This window comes from Pomacea canaliculata, linkage group LG2 (genome assembly GCF_003073045.1).
Source record: "Pomacea canaliculata isolate SZHN2017 linkage group LG2, ASM307304v1, whole genome shotgun sequence".
NCBI classification, from domain to species: domain Eukaryota; kingdom Metazoa; phylum Mollusca; class Gastropoda; order Architaenioglossa; family Ampullariidae; genus Pomacea; species Pomacea canaliculata.
Window position 1 is genome coordinate 15,566,445 of NC_037591.1, and position 14,851 is coordinate 15,581,295.

The 14,851-nt window shown below is 41.0% G+C and overlaps 1 protein-coding gene across 1 annotated transcript; it reads right to left on the reverse strand.

Annotated features, from left to right (window-relative positions):
• Window positions 1-43: 43 nt before the first annotated feature.
• Window positions 44-5,687, reverse strand: LOC112558044 (prisilkin-39-like). Its single transcript, XM_025228229.1, has 5 exons — window positions 5,474-5,687; window positions 3,381-3,425; window positions 2,976-3,152; window positions 1,966-2,113; window positions 44-1,360 (listed from the first exon to the last, which is right to left on the reverse strand). Exons 1-5 carry the CDS (start codon window positions 5,502-5,504, stop codon window positions 1,180-1,182), a joined length of 582 nt encoding a protein of 193 aa, XP_025084014.1. The 5' UTR covers window positions 5,505-5,687; the 3' UTR covers window positions 44-1,179.
• Between the last annotated feature and the right edge of the window lie 9,164 nt (window positions 5,688-14,851).

Genomic DNA, 14,851 nt, shown 5'->3' on the forward strand with positions numbered 1-14,851 from the left:
ACACACACATCAGCATGTTTCTCATTAGCGAAAGACCGAGATGTTTTTAAAAACAAACCCAGTTTATTCATCGTATCGAAATTGCAGTGTGCATCGCTTCCATACAAGACCAAAAGCATACAAAGGCTTGCATAAAATTGGTTTCTAATAATATGCGCAGACATTGAGGACAAAGGAGGATTCGCCGGCAACGAGGTCGAGAAGCCAAACGCAGTTCATGCCTTTCACGAAGTTGGGATCAACAGCATTTGACTTCGATAACCGAGAAAGGTAAAGAGAAAGAGAATCGTGATCGGCAGATAATCAGACAGTAGCGAAATATCGCCCGAACTACAGAAAATAATCTTCTGTGGGAGTACTTGTCATTTAAAAGGTTGATATTTCCATTTCGGTTTTTTTAAAACAATGCCTTTTTGCCCTTTTTTCGTATATTAACACGGTGACTCCATTTCAAATTATCACATGAAAGACTTGTAAAAGTGGCAACACGCCTTTTGTTGCAATAGTTTTGTGTAAAATCCATCCGTCACAAATATTTGTTGTTACAAAACCACATGGGGTAAACACCGGAGGGTTTGGCTAAACCCCAGTGCGAGTCATTCATTACAGCCTTCATCTCGTATGATGGACCCTCAAAAAATGTTTGCGATGTTAGCTTTCTTGTGTGGACAACTCATGAAGTGTTTTGGGGCATAGGTCCATGATGAAAGAGACGGAGGAGGGCAACGGAAGTTTTTACGAATGCATAAATGCTCGCTAAAATCGCCGCAACTTCCAGTCAGATCATCGCTGTTTCCCTAACGATCTGATGAGAACATCGGGGTTTTTTTTTTTCCTCGAGTGTTCTGATCAGATCATCGTTGTTTCGCGAATGTTCCGATCTGGGTTGGGCAAGATCTTTGTTGGTTGCTTATGTACAGGTTCAGTACTCTTGCTTGAATTCCCACGATTCATTTTGACTATGTTTCCGTGCCCGTGAATTAAATAGATGTTGTTGTACTTAAATATCTGCATAAGGAGTTTCAGTTATTAGGTGTTAGATATATTTATTTTCTTAAGCTTACGATTATAATGCTAAGGAAGACACAAGGTTTAGAAATGTCCGGCGAGCGGAAAATCCTGATTGGCGTTACCAGCGTTTACTCGGGACAAAATATAAATATTTCGGACAGAAGATGCTTATTTCTTGGCGTAGTGGCCAGAGTATCCGGCCAGGAAGCGGCTGACTGGACTGTAGGCACGGCTGGGGGCGTAGTAGGCGGCGCTGCTGGCATAGCCACCGTTGTTGTAGCCGTAACCAGCGTTGTTGTAGCCGTAGGTGGCATAACCGCTGGCAGGAGTGTTGTAGCCATAAGCAGCACTTGGAAAAAAAAAAGAAAGAAAACAGATTCTGGTAAAGGAGGCGATAAACACACAGCAAGGACGGTCAGAAGATATGGACGCGTATGCATGCAGTCACGCACGCACAAACATAAATACAGATGCGAAGACGAACAAACACGCGCGTCCACGTAGTTTTCTCCCCTTAACCGTCCAATACTACCTTCCAACCCATTATTTCCGAGTTCTCTCCCCTCACTGTCCTATCGGAATTATTTTACCTCAATCCCGTGCTGAAACAATCGTTTAGTTTTGTCTATCAGCATCTACAAATTATCTGACGATTATCTTATCCAGGTTAATACTTCCCCCGATGAATGGTAGTTTAATTTTTAGACATTCACTGCACCCTAAGCATTAATAGGTATTTACATATAAACCTCCTTGAGCCGTTAGCTTCACCCCAATCAACGTCTACCTCCAGAGTGTTAGCACACTTTACAAGGATATTATAAAGTTTAAAAACTGAAGTCTCAGTTTCACATATTTGCTAGATATAGAATGATTTCATATCCTATTTCCATTTTTGTGTAGTATATATCAGGCAATGGCAGCGGTACAAGTAATAGATCCGAGTGTTGTTACCTGGCGCCGGCATAGCCATCATTGTAAGCAGAGTAGCTGGAGGAGGAGTAGCTGGCGGGAGAGTCGTATGAGCTGTAGGCGTAGCTGTCAGCATCATACTTGGCTCCATGAGACAGGCCGTAGGAAGCCTCGAACCCTACTCCGTAGCCTAGCATAACACAAAAGAAATACACGTAAGCACACATACTGCAAAACGTGAATGTTGTCAGAAGCTAACATGACACTCAGGGTTACAGTTGTCAAGCTGTTACAATGCAGCATTTAAAAAAATTCTAAAACATGTAGCCTTATCCCCTCTCTAAAGTCTATGTACAATGAATATTTATTTATCCAGACAATGAATAGCTTTTCAGTTTTGGTTAGGATCAATACTAGACATTGGATTCCTCTGCAAGAAAGACTACAAAATGAAAATTTAGTGTAGAATGAGGCTACATGTCTGAAGTATGAGCCGGGATTAAAGTCCAACCTGACTGCTTTATTTCCATTGTTTGCTGTGTTTTACCATGCCAGCAATAAAATCTATGTCACGAGGATATAAACTTCATGGAAACGACCTTGTTTCCGAATTAGTTCATTATACATTTTTTTTTCAGTGTACTGGTTCCACAAACGTTAACTTTTAACCCCTTATGTTCAGAAGATACTTGCGTTGAAACATAGGTACCGATAGAAAGACCTCACATCCATGACAAAATGATGAAGCATAGCTTCATTTTATCGTCAAGAATATTTTCTGCAATCCAGAGGCATGTTGATGTTCCGAAATGACATCTTTTTGTGTGTACAAAATTGGATTGGAAAGCTGGCATAGGACGGCATCCAATCATTTGAAGACAATATTGCAGTGGGGTCAGTCTTTAATGCTATACAATAAACAATGTGTAATGAATGACACACGATCATTTGAAGATAATATTATCGGTTTATAATGCTGTGAAAAGGAAAGCTGGTTTTTAATATCATGCAGTTGTTTGGCGGTTTTCAGTGCGGTTTAAGGGAACACTCACTGCCTCCGCAGGGGACGTTGTAGGCATGGTCACAGGTAAGGATGGCCTGGTTCCAGCGGGTTCCAGCGGGGCATCTGAAGGCGTAGGCCTCTCCCCAGAAGCATCTGTAGAAGCGAGTGCAGTCGTACGCATCGGCATAGTAGTTGAACAATGTTGGACAGCTGTAGCCAGTCGTGCCTTCAAAAGATTAACATAAGACGAATTATAAATGCTTCTAAGTAACATTTATGAAAAGATCGTTTTTCACATTTAGAAATCTTGGTATTTTTTTTTATTTATTTATTTTTCTTTCAAAAGCTTATTTCAGTGCATTGAGCTTGTATCCACACGTGGACATATTTACAAATCCAAAAACTATCATAAGCGCGCGCGCACACACACACACAGACTACTTTGGAGACTTACCAGTGGCGACGTAAGAGGCGTCCGACAGAGGGCTCAGAGCCAAGGCTGAGTTGAAAAAAAAATCATATGTTTATAATGATATCATCGCGTTTGTTATGAGTAAATAACTATAGTTCTAATGATAATTTAAAGAATGAAGACTTTCGATTATTTCAAAAATTTTGTAAACGTGGAGATGGGTCGCTATGAATTAGATGTGAATGTTTAGCGATTTCAAGTTAATTAACCAATCAACATCCACAAGTGCTAAGTGATTGAGTACAAATTATATATAATATTTGAATAGGAATGACAGTAGTTTCGCTCAGCTTTTATTCTGCACACTTTAACTGCCGTCTCGACTGAACTCCACTGAAAACAAAGGAATGGTGAAGTTTAAGAAAGAGAAATGCAGCCTGCAGTGCTGGCACACTTAAATTCATCAACAAATAAAAGAGAGCGCCTTTATATTCTCGAAGTGTAATCCGCTGTAAATTTACGGGGGAAATAACACCACATCTGACATCAGTTCAGTGGGAGGTCATCGATCGCAGATCAAACGTGAGAAGATGGAGGTAAAGTGAGATGTGAGCACCAAGCTGAGGTAGGCAAGTCTGATTTTCTGGACAGCAGGAGAGTTCTTGTGGAAGCAGAAACGTGGGAGGCGTTCGTCTACCTTTACTTTGTGCAAGTCGAGAACATTAAATGTCTATTTCTGGATATAATTGTCAAAGAAGTTATCCTCGATGGCATTAATTGCTCACCAAATGTGCTTTGCGAGCAACTTTGAATCTCTCTACTTTGGCGACAGTCTTCTGGACAGAAGCATCACCCAAAGAGTCACTCCATCCCCAACATCCCCCACACCTACCTCTACCCTATGCTATACATCGGAGGTAGCACCAGGTGTATCAGTAAGAACCTGAGTGTATCTACTATGTGCAAATTCGTGCTTAATGCACGCGCTTATGTGTATGTGCTCGTATGTGTGCATGCGCGTGTGTATGGATATGTGCTTGCGAGCGTGGGTGCGTTGTAAACTGTTTATTGCAAACGGGTTAGACGATGCTTCTAAAAACTGTTTCTGCAATGGTTCCGTGTAAAGTTGAGTGCGATAGGCTATTTCTGTTGACGGCCACATAATTGTTTGATGCTGCAGTTTTTGCTGTGCACCGTTTACCCTTGTCATACACCTCAGTTTGCCTGCTTCGCCAGTGATGTTTAAGCTAGCAGTTCCAGCGATGTCAAGTATTTAGCTCGCATTCTGTGACCATCTACAGCTGTTGCCTCAGTAACCTAAGAAGTTTCAAGACTTCCGGATTTCTAGTGAATTTTTAACATCTAGATGGTGGAAAACATAAATAAGGTCGTAAAGGCGCTTAAAATATGTCTAAAATGCCCGATATCCTTTTACTAAATTTACGAAGACCCTATTTCTGGATTGTTATTGTTTTTGCCAATATTTATTCAGATGGATTTATAGCCTTCATACACAAATGAAATTCTCATATTGCAACTAGTACTTGCTATATTTTTCTTGAAATTGATCACTGAACTCATGACAACTTTTTGTTTTTTTCAGAATCTGATCGTACCACTATTCACCAAAGCCCAAGGCTCCTTTTAACGTCTCAACGATTTTCATGTAAATCAGCATTGAAACTTGAAGTTTACCACATAGCTCGTAAATTAAACACACTTTACTTAAAATCTACTCATATAAATTCACGAAGATATCGCTTACATGAGACTTTCAGGAACAGTAGATGTGGCCACAGAAATATCTTTAGTTTGTTTTGATTTCGTATCAAACCTGACCATTGCTTGTTTAGATATATATAAACACTGACCTTTGCTGCTTTTTAGCTTTGTCAAATTCTCAAAATGTTTCATTAGATTACTTTTCTATAAAGTTATCGAACACTAATCGTATTCACGATAATTCCATTTTATAGGGTGGTTATTTTGAAAAAAAAAGCAACAGTAGTAGCAAGGTTTAATTATTCATTATTATGGTATAAGGCCTCACAATAAGAGTTCCGTCATCCAGAAAGATTGTTTTCTTAAAAAAAAGACTGTATCAAGAAGCGGACTTGAAGATCAGTTGCACTTACCGACGAAAGAGGCCAAGATGAGGAAAGCCATTGCTTCACGATGTCGAAAACGATAACCTGAATTCACCGGGATGTTGTTCACTACGGAGTTCAGTTCAAGGCGTCTGTCTAGGACCTAGGAGCTCGGACCCCGTGAAGCTGAGGACGTGTTACCTGCTCCCTGTCTCTGGCGCTGGGACTTTTATACAGAGAAATGAAAGAACGGGGTGAGGCTGCTTGCTTAGCAGACGAAGAAGTCAGCGCCATTTAAGTTCATGCGAACAAATGAGGCCGTTTGCCGTTGCCACACAAACTAAGCGAGCTGCACCTTGCTTTGTCAATTTGCCCGCCTGCCTTGTGACTTTTTGTTTCGTCAACCGTCTTCTGGGCAGAAGGATCATCTGAGAGGGTCACTTCATTCCCCCCCTTACCAACCCAACCTCCCCATAACCCTTCCCTATGTCGTAATTTGGATTCGGAGGTGGCACCAGGTGCATCAGTAGTGTACATAGAGAGAATCGCTTCCCCGTCATGTCATCCTTGTCGGTCAGGTGAACTCAGAAGTGTCAAACGGATGCAACACTGTTCACATTCACACCCTTCGTTGTCGCTGTTGTCTTTGTGTCTAATGCTACAAGAGGAACTGGAGGTAATGAGAGTTTCCAACACGCCTGTGACATTTGGGAGACTTTCTTACTTAGAAACTGGTCTGGACATCGTCACAGGTGGGCCTGTCGTTACCACATCCCGTGGATGGACGAACCGCGTGGTCAGATGAGAGGGATGCAAAGCTGGAATGTATGTCTGCATGTGCCTCTATGTATGTGCATGCGAGCTTGTGTGTTTGTATGTTTGCATGTGGGAGCACACACACGTGCATGAGGCACTGAATGGGGTTTTCGAGCACAATTTCAGCAGCATGCATAATGGTTAAGGGTTTTAATGTTTACTGTACGAATCTGTAATACATACACACATGTGTGGGGATGTTTTGTGTTTGTGCATGTGCATGTGCGCGCGTGAGTGCTTGTATTTTAGTGCTTCTTGTTTGCTTGACCACCCACCTGAAAGCTTGTTGTTATTTCGAGTTTGGGGCATTTTCGGGCACACTCTGCTCTTCTTCTCAAGGTCCAAATTGACATTAATGTCATTCGAACGAACACGAATTAGGTCCATGACCTCAATTAGTCACCACCATCTCGCCCTTGTCACAAGCACCGACCTGCTGTCAAAAGGTTAACCGTCTAATTACCAACGGCCACCTCAGTTACTGGCGCTCCTCTCAGGTTGCGAAGATAATACAAACTAAACCAGCATTCTTCCTTCTTGTTGACTGGGTGTCACTACTCTGGATTACCTGAAGGACTTATATAACTTAATGAAGGCTGGATTCTTCTGCGAGTGAAAAAAAGGATGGGTGCAAGGGTTTGTCTTGGGCAACATTTTTAATCGCCCAAGTGAACTTTAACCTGATCATCCTTTGGAGCTCATTGGCTTCTGGCTCAGGGAAACAGGACAGGTAGGGGCGTGCACATAGATGAGAGTTTACTTCCAAGATTTGCAGTGTGAAGGCAGCAGTAGATAAAATAGGTTTGAAGGCTGGAAATATAAATTTTGCCGGAGAGAGAAAGTTCGGCGCTGAGCTTAACAGCTGTGTGGCTCCCCAGGATGAGGACCTCTTCATGTGCAACTGTCCTCAGGTACCGACCAGTCTAAGGGTACCTTGACTTAAACAATTGACTATTTCTTACACGTAAGACGGCAAAGACGGAGTTAGTGCACGTAAATGCTGCCATCTTCTGATCTTATTCTTCCTACTGTGAACACGTGCAACGGAACCTCACGCAAATGTTTTTTTCCAACAGAAAGAGCAGAAGTACATCGATGTATGGGTTTCTTATCTCCTGTCAGAATGGAACGAAGGTAGAAAGGCATCGAGAGCTTCCATGGAGGTACAGTTTGGTTGGTTGTTGGTTATTTTGAGCATAATAAGCACTGCATCTTGGAAAGCCATTCTTCAGAGATAAAACAGGAATTTATCATCATCACTGTCTTGGTTGCACGTTTTTATTACTGCATATTGCTGAATTTCATGGACAAAGTATCACTGAGATGCGTCTAGGAAACGATATTTCGCTCTGGAACGTGATTTACACTCTTTTGTTGTAATTCAATGTTGAGTTTCCAACAAAGTATTTCTGGTGAAACGTGTCTCTTTATCTATGAAGAAGAAAAGTCTAGCAACGACCTTTTTTTTTTTTTTGCATGTATGTGTAGGGAAATGGATGGAGGAGTCACGGTTGAGACTGAATAACATGAAAAGGTGACAATGACCTTTGACTTGACAGTCTTCTGAAAATTAACTAGGGGTTTGGATGTTTTTCGTTCCAAAATACCAAGGCCAAATCACCATATTCTCTGAATTACCCAGCCTTCCCTAGTGACTAAAGAAAGTATTGTATTTCAGTCTTACCAGACACGCCAGACTCTCTGATCCTTGCACCTTCGGACCGTTCATTGTGTTGCCGAGGCGGAGGCCTGAAAGCTGCGCCACGAACTGAAATAATGAAGAGTCCTCTCAATTTTGACTGACAAGAACAAGTAAACACTCCTGCTGAGCAAACGCATTAAAAGCCCAGATACATTCTAATTAATGTGCTGTGCAGGGAGATGTGGGCTGAGGTCCCAGAGGTCTGAGGCTTGTTTGACAGTCCAGCTCCCATGACATCCCGCCATGAACGCTGTCATAACAGGTGATTGTTGTTCTTACCCTAGTCGTGAGGAAATTATGAGTACTAATATTGAGACTATCTGCGTAAAAAATTATCTCGCCCCCTCTAATCTGTCTTTTGTTATTTTCACTCTCATCTCCTCTGGTATTTTTTTTTTTAATGTCTGTCTTTCCCTGTCTCTCGGTGTTCAGTGACGTGGGTACGTGGGAGGGAACGTAACGTATGTCCATGTGCTTACCAGGGCGACATCAGGTGAACGATCCAGCAATTAAGTGGCTGATGTTTTACAGGTGATACAAGAGAGGCTTAAACTCTGCCCCACACCCGAAAAAAATTAACACCTTCTGCTGGATGGCGTTCTTGCCAATTTTCAAGATACTTCACGAAACTAGCGAGAACACTCGAGATGTCCAAATCAACTCGTGTCCAAATCAAAGATCATTCGCTAAACCAACAGTTTTGCGACGATTATGTAAATAATTCATGGAGCAAAATTTCAACCGCAGCAACATTGCTTTTATTAGATTGTTTTTTCCATCTATCTAAAGACAGAGCAGGCGGGGCGAGATAACACCTCTTTTGCATGTTCACCCATTATTTTAGATTACAATTAGAAGTATAATGTTTTGACTGCAGCCGAGAAAATGGGAAGAAGGAAACACCTTGAGGAAGTATTTCTTCCGCAGACAGGTTGTTAATAATGCATCCTTGTTTTGAGCCACCGTTGCATCATCTGGGTTCTGTTGTCCGTGACCAGCTCGCCCCCGTCTGTTTGTTTGCAGCATATAAAGCAGCACCTTCCGTCATCCGGACTATTTCCTTTCGTTGTGTTTGACGCTTCTGTCCGTCTTGGCCTATTTGGCCTTATCAAACCAGTCACAGCATCTGAGATGTGTCGCTATTAGCGCCACCTGGTGGTTTTGTAGAGACGGGCCGCTTCTGCCAACAACATGGCGGTCAGCACGGTAAACCGTTTGGCGCATTCTTCGTTCCTGAGTTTTATTTTAAATTTGATTTCAGGGTTCTCTTTAGGAATGGTTACACGTAACCGAATAAGACTAGTCAGCTTCATGAGAAAATTTCAAAGATGTCTTTGTATACTGTAACTGCTGTAGGTATACAGTTATCTACAATTAACGATAAGAGATAACGAACTCTAGGCAGCAGCTATGAAGAGGAGATAAATTGCTTAAGGAGGTAAAGGGAGATCAACGTCCTAGACTATCGTTTGGGATTGGTTAAAAATGAAATATAAAACTATTGACTTCCCACAATTGCGCTCAAAATGAATACGCGAGTCAGCTTTACTTCTGGTACCCAGATACCTCTGATATAACCCTACAAGTTTTATGTATATCTCTCCTCCCCGTTTCCCTGTTGATGGCTGCGATTGAGTGGCGAATCTCCGCTTGACCAGTGCTGCTTTCATTTCCTGTCTCATATCATTCTGTCTCCGACCTGATGAAGACAAGACAGATGAATGACAGTTTGACCCTCTACGTCCTTAAAGATGAGACTACTGTCTTAAAATAAGCCTTTTTAGCTTGACCACTTCAAAAGCATCCACATTAAAAAAAACAACAACCCAACAACAAAGAAAGAAACTATTAAATTAGAAAAAGGTCAATGGCTGATAGAAAAAGAAAGGTAAGAGAAACGTTCTCTTTTTACTTTTACTTGTTTCATCCGTTCTTTCTTTCGATCTTATTTTAATACCGCCTTCACGGTGCGGTACAGTGGGTACCCGGTGTCACTTCATTTAATCAAGACGCCTTCATCATTTCTCATCCACTGTTTCCGAGCAAAACACAAGCGATGAAAAGGCGTTCAGGTTAATTAGCCTCACGTAAGGGACTGGCTAATCAGGAGCACCAGAGCGTGAAGTGATATCAAAGAGACAGCAACAGGCACGTGCTCATTTCCTTCTCGCTTCACGCGCTTTCCGTTGTGAGCAGCAGCCGCCATCCTTCCTTCCCAACTCCACGCACTGGGGCCGTCATTGCGAAACATCTTCCCGGGGTTCAAAGTGGAGAAATCGAGAGCAAGTGTCTTGTCTCCGAAGTTACACAACTGATGGACTAAAGAATGGCCTGCCTGAATGACTGACTCAATGAAGTACTCAATCACTGACTCACTAAAACTCACTGAATCAATCTCTCACTCAAAATCTCAGAGCAAAAAGTCATTCACAAGACTGGGGGCTGATTGTGTTGTAGCGATTCTTTTAGATTAAGGGATTTTCATAAACTTCCAAATTTCTCAAATGTTTCTGTGACAAGCAAAACTTTCCCATAAGAAAAACCCCAAATAATTAAAAGTAAAAGTCATCACAATTCCACTAAGTTCCCTGAAATGTTTATCGTTTGTTAAGCGTGATAGAGCATGTTGCAGGGAATTTAGACAAGTGAGGCCAAACTTTCAAAGGGCTCTTTAAGAAACGAGGCTTACGACTCTCGACGAGGCTTACGACTCTGATTTGAAAGAGAGAGAGAGAGACGTTGAAAGAAAGGTAGAGATAGCCCCCTTCCTCTCTTTATCCTCCTTGATTGTTGAAAGAGAGAAGGGCAGTCACAGATAGAGATGAGAGAAAGAGAGAGAGAGACGAGGCAGAAGAATGGTTGACAATGGTCAAAATAATTTCCTGAGGAGCATCAATTAGCGTCTAGAAAAGAATGATTGCTTAAAAATCAAGTTGCCTAATGTTTGCACTGCACTTTCTACAGTCATTAACTACTTCCACTACCGGATCTGATCCAATTTTGTTCCAGGATTATTCACAGTGTCTGCTCGTGTCGAGTCACAAGCTTATAAATTTTGAAACGGGACACGAAATTGTAGTTACAATAAATGGCTTCAAAACCTTGAAGACTTTACCTTTGAAAGATATACTTAAAATGCGGGTAAGATTATATTATCTTTAACTGACACTTCTCACTGGGGTTAAAGGACAACATGAGTGCAAAATTTTTCCTCTATGATCGGGTTAAGTTCATTTTAAAATAATAATTCCCAAAATATGAATATATACAGATCTGTGAACAAAAAGACATATATATATATAAGAGGCAACACACATGGTGCAGTATCAGGTGAGCGTTTTGATTCTGAGTTGTATTAATTTAATTCAGTCTCATCAGGTAAGCCAGCGGAAATTGAACTGCAGTAATTGAACCTGAAAAAAATGAGCGACATTACGAGTTTGTTGGATGCATCGTGATTCAGATATTTGTGAATTTTTTAAGTTGTAGGCAGGAGCTTAATTCTTTTGTCCACAGAGCTTGCAGATGTGTACTTCCAAAGATAGTTGTGCATCTAGGCACATACGTACTCAATTAGAAAATACAGTCTCATGATTCAAAAATGTGAACAAAGATGTGTTATTCTGTGCGTGAAGAGTAAACATGACCTCCAGTTTTATCATCATTCATCTTCGATTTATTAACCAGCATCAATCGTGCCACTCAATATGGTAATAACATTGTAATTACAGCTATCATTTAGCTCGCAGGCATCGAAAACACGCACCCAGGAACCCGAACTCACGCTGCACTCACGCGTGGGAGAGCTGCAGCTGCAGCTGTTGGTGTGCGTTGCTGCAGCTACCGGCACATGGTCATGAAGTTCGAGATGTTTGCTTTTTATTTCTTCATAAAACAGTGTTGATTACTCAGTAGCCTTCGATGTCATGAAGCAAATGAAAAGCTGGGCCTCGGCTTCCAAACATGGCCGAGCGCGAGTGACGTGTCGTGGCTCGCCTCGTTTTACGAGCCTAGCGAACTGCGCAAGGCCGGAAGTGCATTTTTCACGGTGGGCAGAGTCGCAAGGCTTTTCGATTCTGCTGTCGTGCAGTCAATGCCGGCAATATCAAAGCATAATTTCTTCAGGAGCACATCCTGCCTGCCTGACGTGGCGCTTGTAAAGCCACTCTTGCTAGAAGAAACAAACCACTTTCGGACCAGTTGCCTTCAAAACTGCTCCAGCCTCCGGTCTAAAGAAGAGCTGAAGCAGGTCAAGTTACCGAGACAAATAAAAATGTGAAAGAAACCTTACCCCCCTGTCTGTTTGAGCTTCCTGGAAACCACGATTTTTTGCTGTGATTTCAAACCACGGAGTACTGTCAACGCTTTCATCTTCCATCGGTTTCCTCTCCTACTTAAGCGCTTGCCCTTTAACAAGTGACTGATATTGAAATCGCGTTTCGAGAGTCATAAATATAAGAGAACTGTATGAAGGTTTATGGAAATGTTGTAATATTATTGATAGTTTTAGACTTTGAACTTCTCGGCGATAGTTTAATGCGAAGCATAAAAGCAAGTCTTTTGTTTCGCGAGAAATGGGAAACTGAAGTACCTGTACTTGTTCTCGTCTTTATTTGAAGCTGAAGTGCTGAACCTTTCTTGTGTTTGCTCCAATGGGGCAGTAATAATTTTTTCTTGCACAATCACATTCGTAACTATGTGGCAAACAACATACCTTATACAAGCATTGGTACATAGAAACACACACACTTATATATATATATAGTCGTTGAAATCTTATCAAACATTAAATGTAATGTCACTAAATGCCTCTGATTATATTCCTGTTTCCACAAGTTTTTCCCTGTAATACAGTTTTATAAAAGAAACATGTTTTAAATGGCAAAACTACAGCTATGTGTTGCATTCGTAGAACAGTGACAGAAACACCATCTGTACATACAAATCAAGAATGGCATTTAATCATATAACAGTTTGAAAAACTGAAAGAAAAGCCATCGCAGCGATAAGGATTGTACCAGGTATCTTAAGTTCTTACTAAGTAAGAAAAAAACTGATGTTGTAGCTTAAACGAACTCAATTACAAAGAAAATAGAAAGGTCTGATTGATGGATTATTTCTTCTATTGCTGCAGCTAATAAACTTCGTGGAACTAGTTTGAGGAGTAATTTGCAGTAAACTTTCCTACAAATTTACCTCCATAACGATATAACAAGTCTAAGGACAACATTTTGTCTTTCAGAATGAAAGCAGGTAACATTTCTACAGAATTGCACAGTTTAAAACTCAGGCACGCTAACCTTCAATCTCGAATAGACAAGGGTCAGGAACTGGAGGGGGAGACATTTGGTACTTTCCAGCCTGAAACTGTGCAACCAATTATTGTGTAAATTATCAAGAAAGGCCTGTCCACCAAACAGCCTCGTTTCCAGTTGCCGTAAAGCTCCCGTGGAAAAAACTTAAATAGAGAAAACGGACAGACTGAGGTCGCGAGACGAGGTTGCTCATGTTCCTAAAAAAATAGCAAAGAATCAGACGGAGTGTAGGGGAGAGTGATGTTTGTCGGACATTGTTAGAAAGCGGTCAGGGTTTTGCCTGATGTCAGAGGTCTGAGTGGAAATGACATTGAACGACCATCACACACACACATGGTGTGATTCTTTACAAAATAATGAACTCTGTAGACACGTGACAATCTGCACACGAGTAATAATGTATTTAATGAAAAATCTGCTAGTGTGAATTCAAATGCCATGTTGTGTCACCTAAAATCTCTAAAAATGTCTCCAATAATATGTTGTATATATGTATATGACCATTAGAAGCTGCCTTTCTCCTGTCTCCTCATTTTTCATCTGGTTTGACTTCTGGTTGTTGTATGGGTAAAGGGTAGCTGGGGTAATAGTGAGAAGGAGAAGTAGAATTGTCTAGGGGATGCAAGACCTGGCGGTTATCTAAACTGAGCTAATAAGCGGATCAACCTGTCCACGTGCTTTTATATGTATTTCCTCGAAACTTTACAATAACTTTTCATCAACATGTAAATACAATGGTGTATCCTTTGCTTTTCTTTGGTATCGGTTTAATAGTTTAGTTAGGGTATCTCCAGACTGTTACACAGGGAAAATATGATCTATTTATGTGACTGCTTAGTTGTTGATGGTTGCAAAACACGAGAGCTTTTAGCACCTGGATGATAAACATCACGATATAGTGGTACAGCCAGTGAATCAGGTGATCACGTGATCTTCTGACGCTGACTCCTCGTCTCTTAATACGTTCGATTGGCTGCTGTTTATAATGTGCTCCCCATCCCACACATTTATGAAAATAGGACTGCATAAAAACTTGTGAAATCCAAGAAGACATTCATTGATATCAATTGCTTTGTCATCATTCGTGAACCAGTAGAAGAAAGAAAACACATGGGCAAGAGTCGTTTGTTTTAGAGAGGTTGGAGACGAGAGGTTGGAGACGAGAGGGGAGGGAGGGTAAAGAATGAGCAGACCCTGGTGTGGTTTGTAGCGATGTTGGGATACCATGTAAGACTAATGAAAAAAAATAAATAAATAAACGAATGAACGTCTGTTTATGCAAAATATTATTTTAAAAAACGTTTTGGCATTTTACTCATACTTTTTTTCCTTTTGTCTGTCTGCGAGTCCAGTTGGAATTTTGTAATTGAATTTTAACCCCCTTCCCATCGTCCTGGAGGTTTCTCATTTCCGGAGACAATGCAATATTAAATAATTTCCAGCTGTTCATAAGTAATAAAATAATTCTTTTAAAATTGTTCTTCAGAAAAGTAAAATTTCAACAAGAAATGTTGCTGCGAAGACGTGATTCAGTTCCTACCTTTAGATGATTGCATTAAAAAAAAGTAAAAAGAAAAAAGTGATAGAAAAATT

What these genes read in the sequence shown, in the direction of transcription:
- LOC112558044 (XM_025228229.1), bottom strand. Translation starts at nt 5,504, where the DNA reads ATGGCTTTCCTCATCTTGGCCTCTTTCGTCG. An exon ending in CAACGTCCCCTGCGGAGGCA is followed by an intron (nt 2,114 to 2,975) that starts GTGAGTGTTCCC and finishes GTGTTATGCTAG; the next exon opens with GCTACGGAGTAGGGTTCGAG. An exon ending in GATGGCTATGCCGGCGCCAG is followed by an intron (nt 1,361 to 1,965) that starts GTAACAACACTC and finishes TTTTTTTCCAAG; the next exon opens with TGCTGCTTATGGCTACAACA.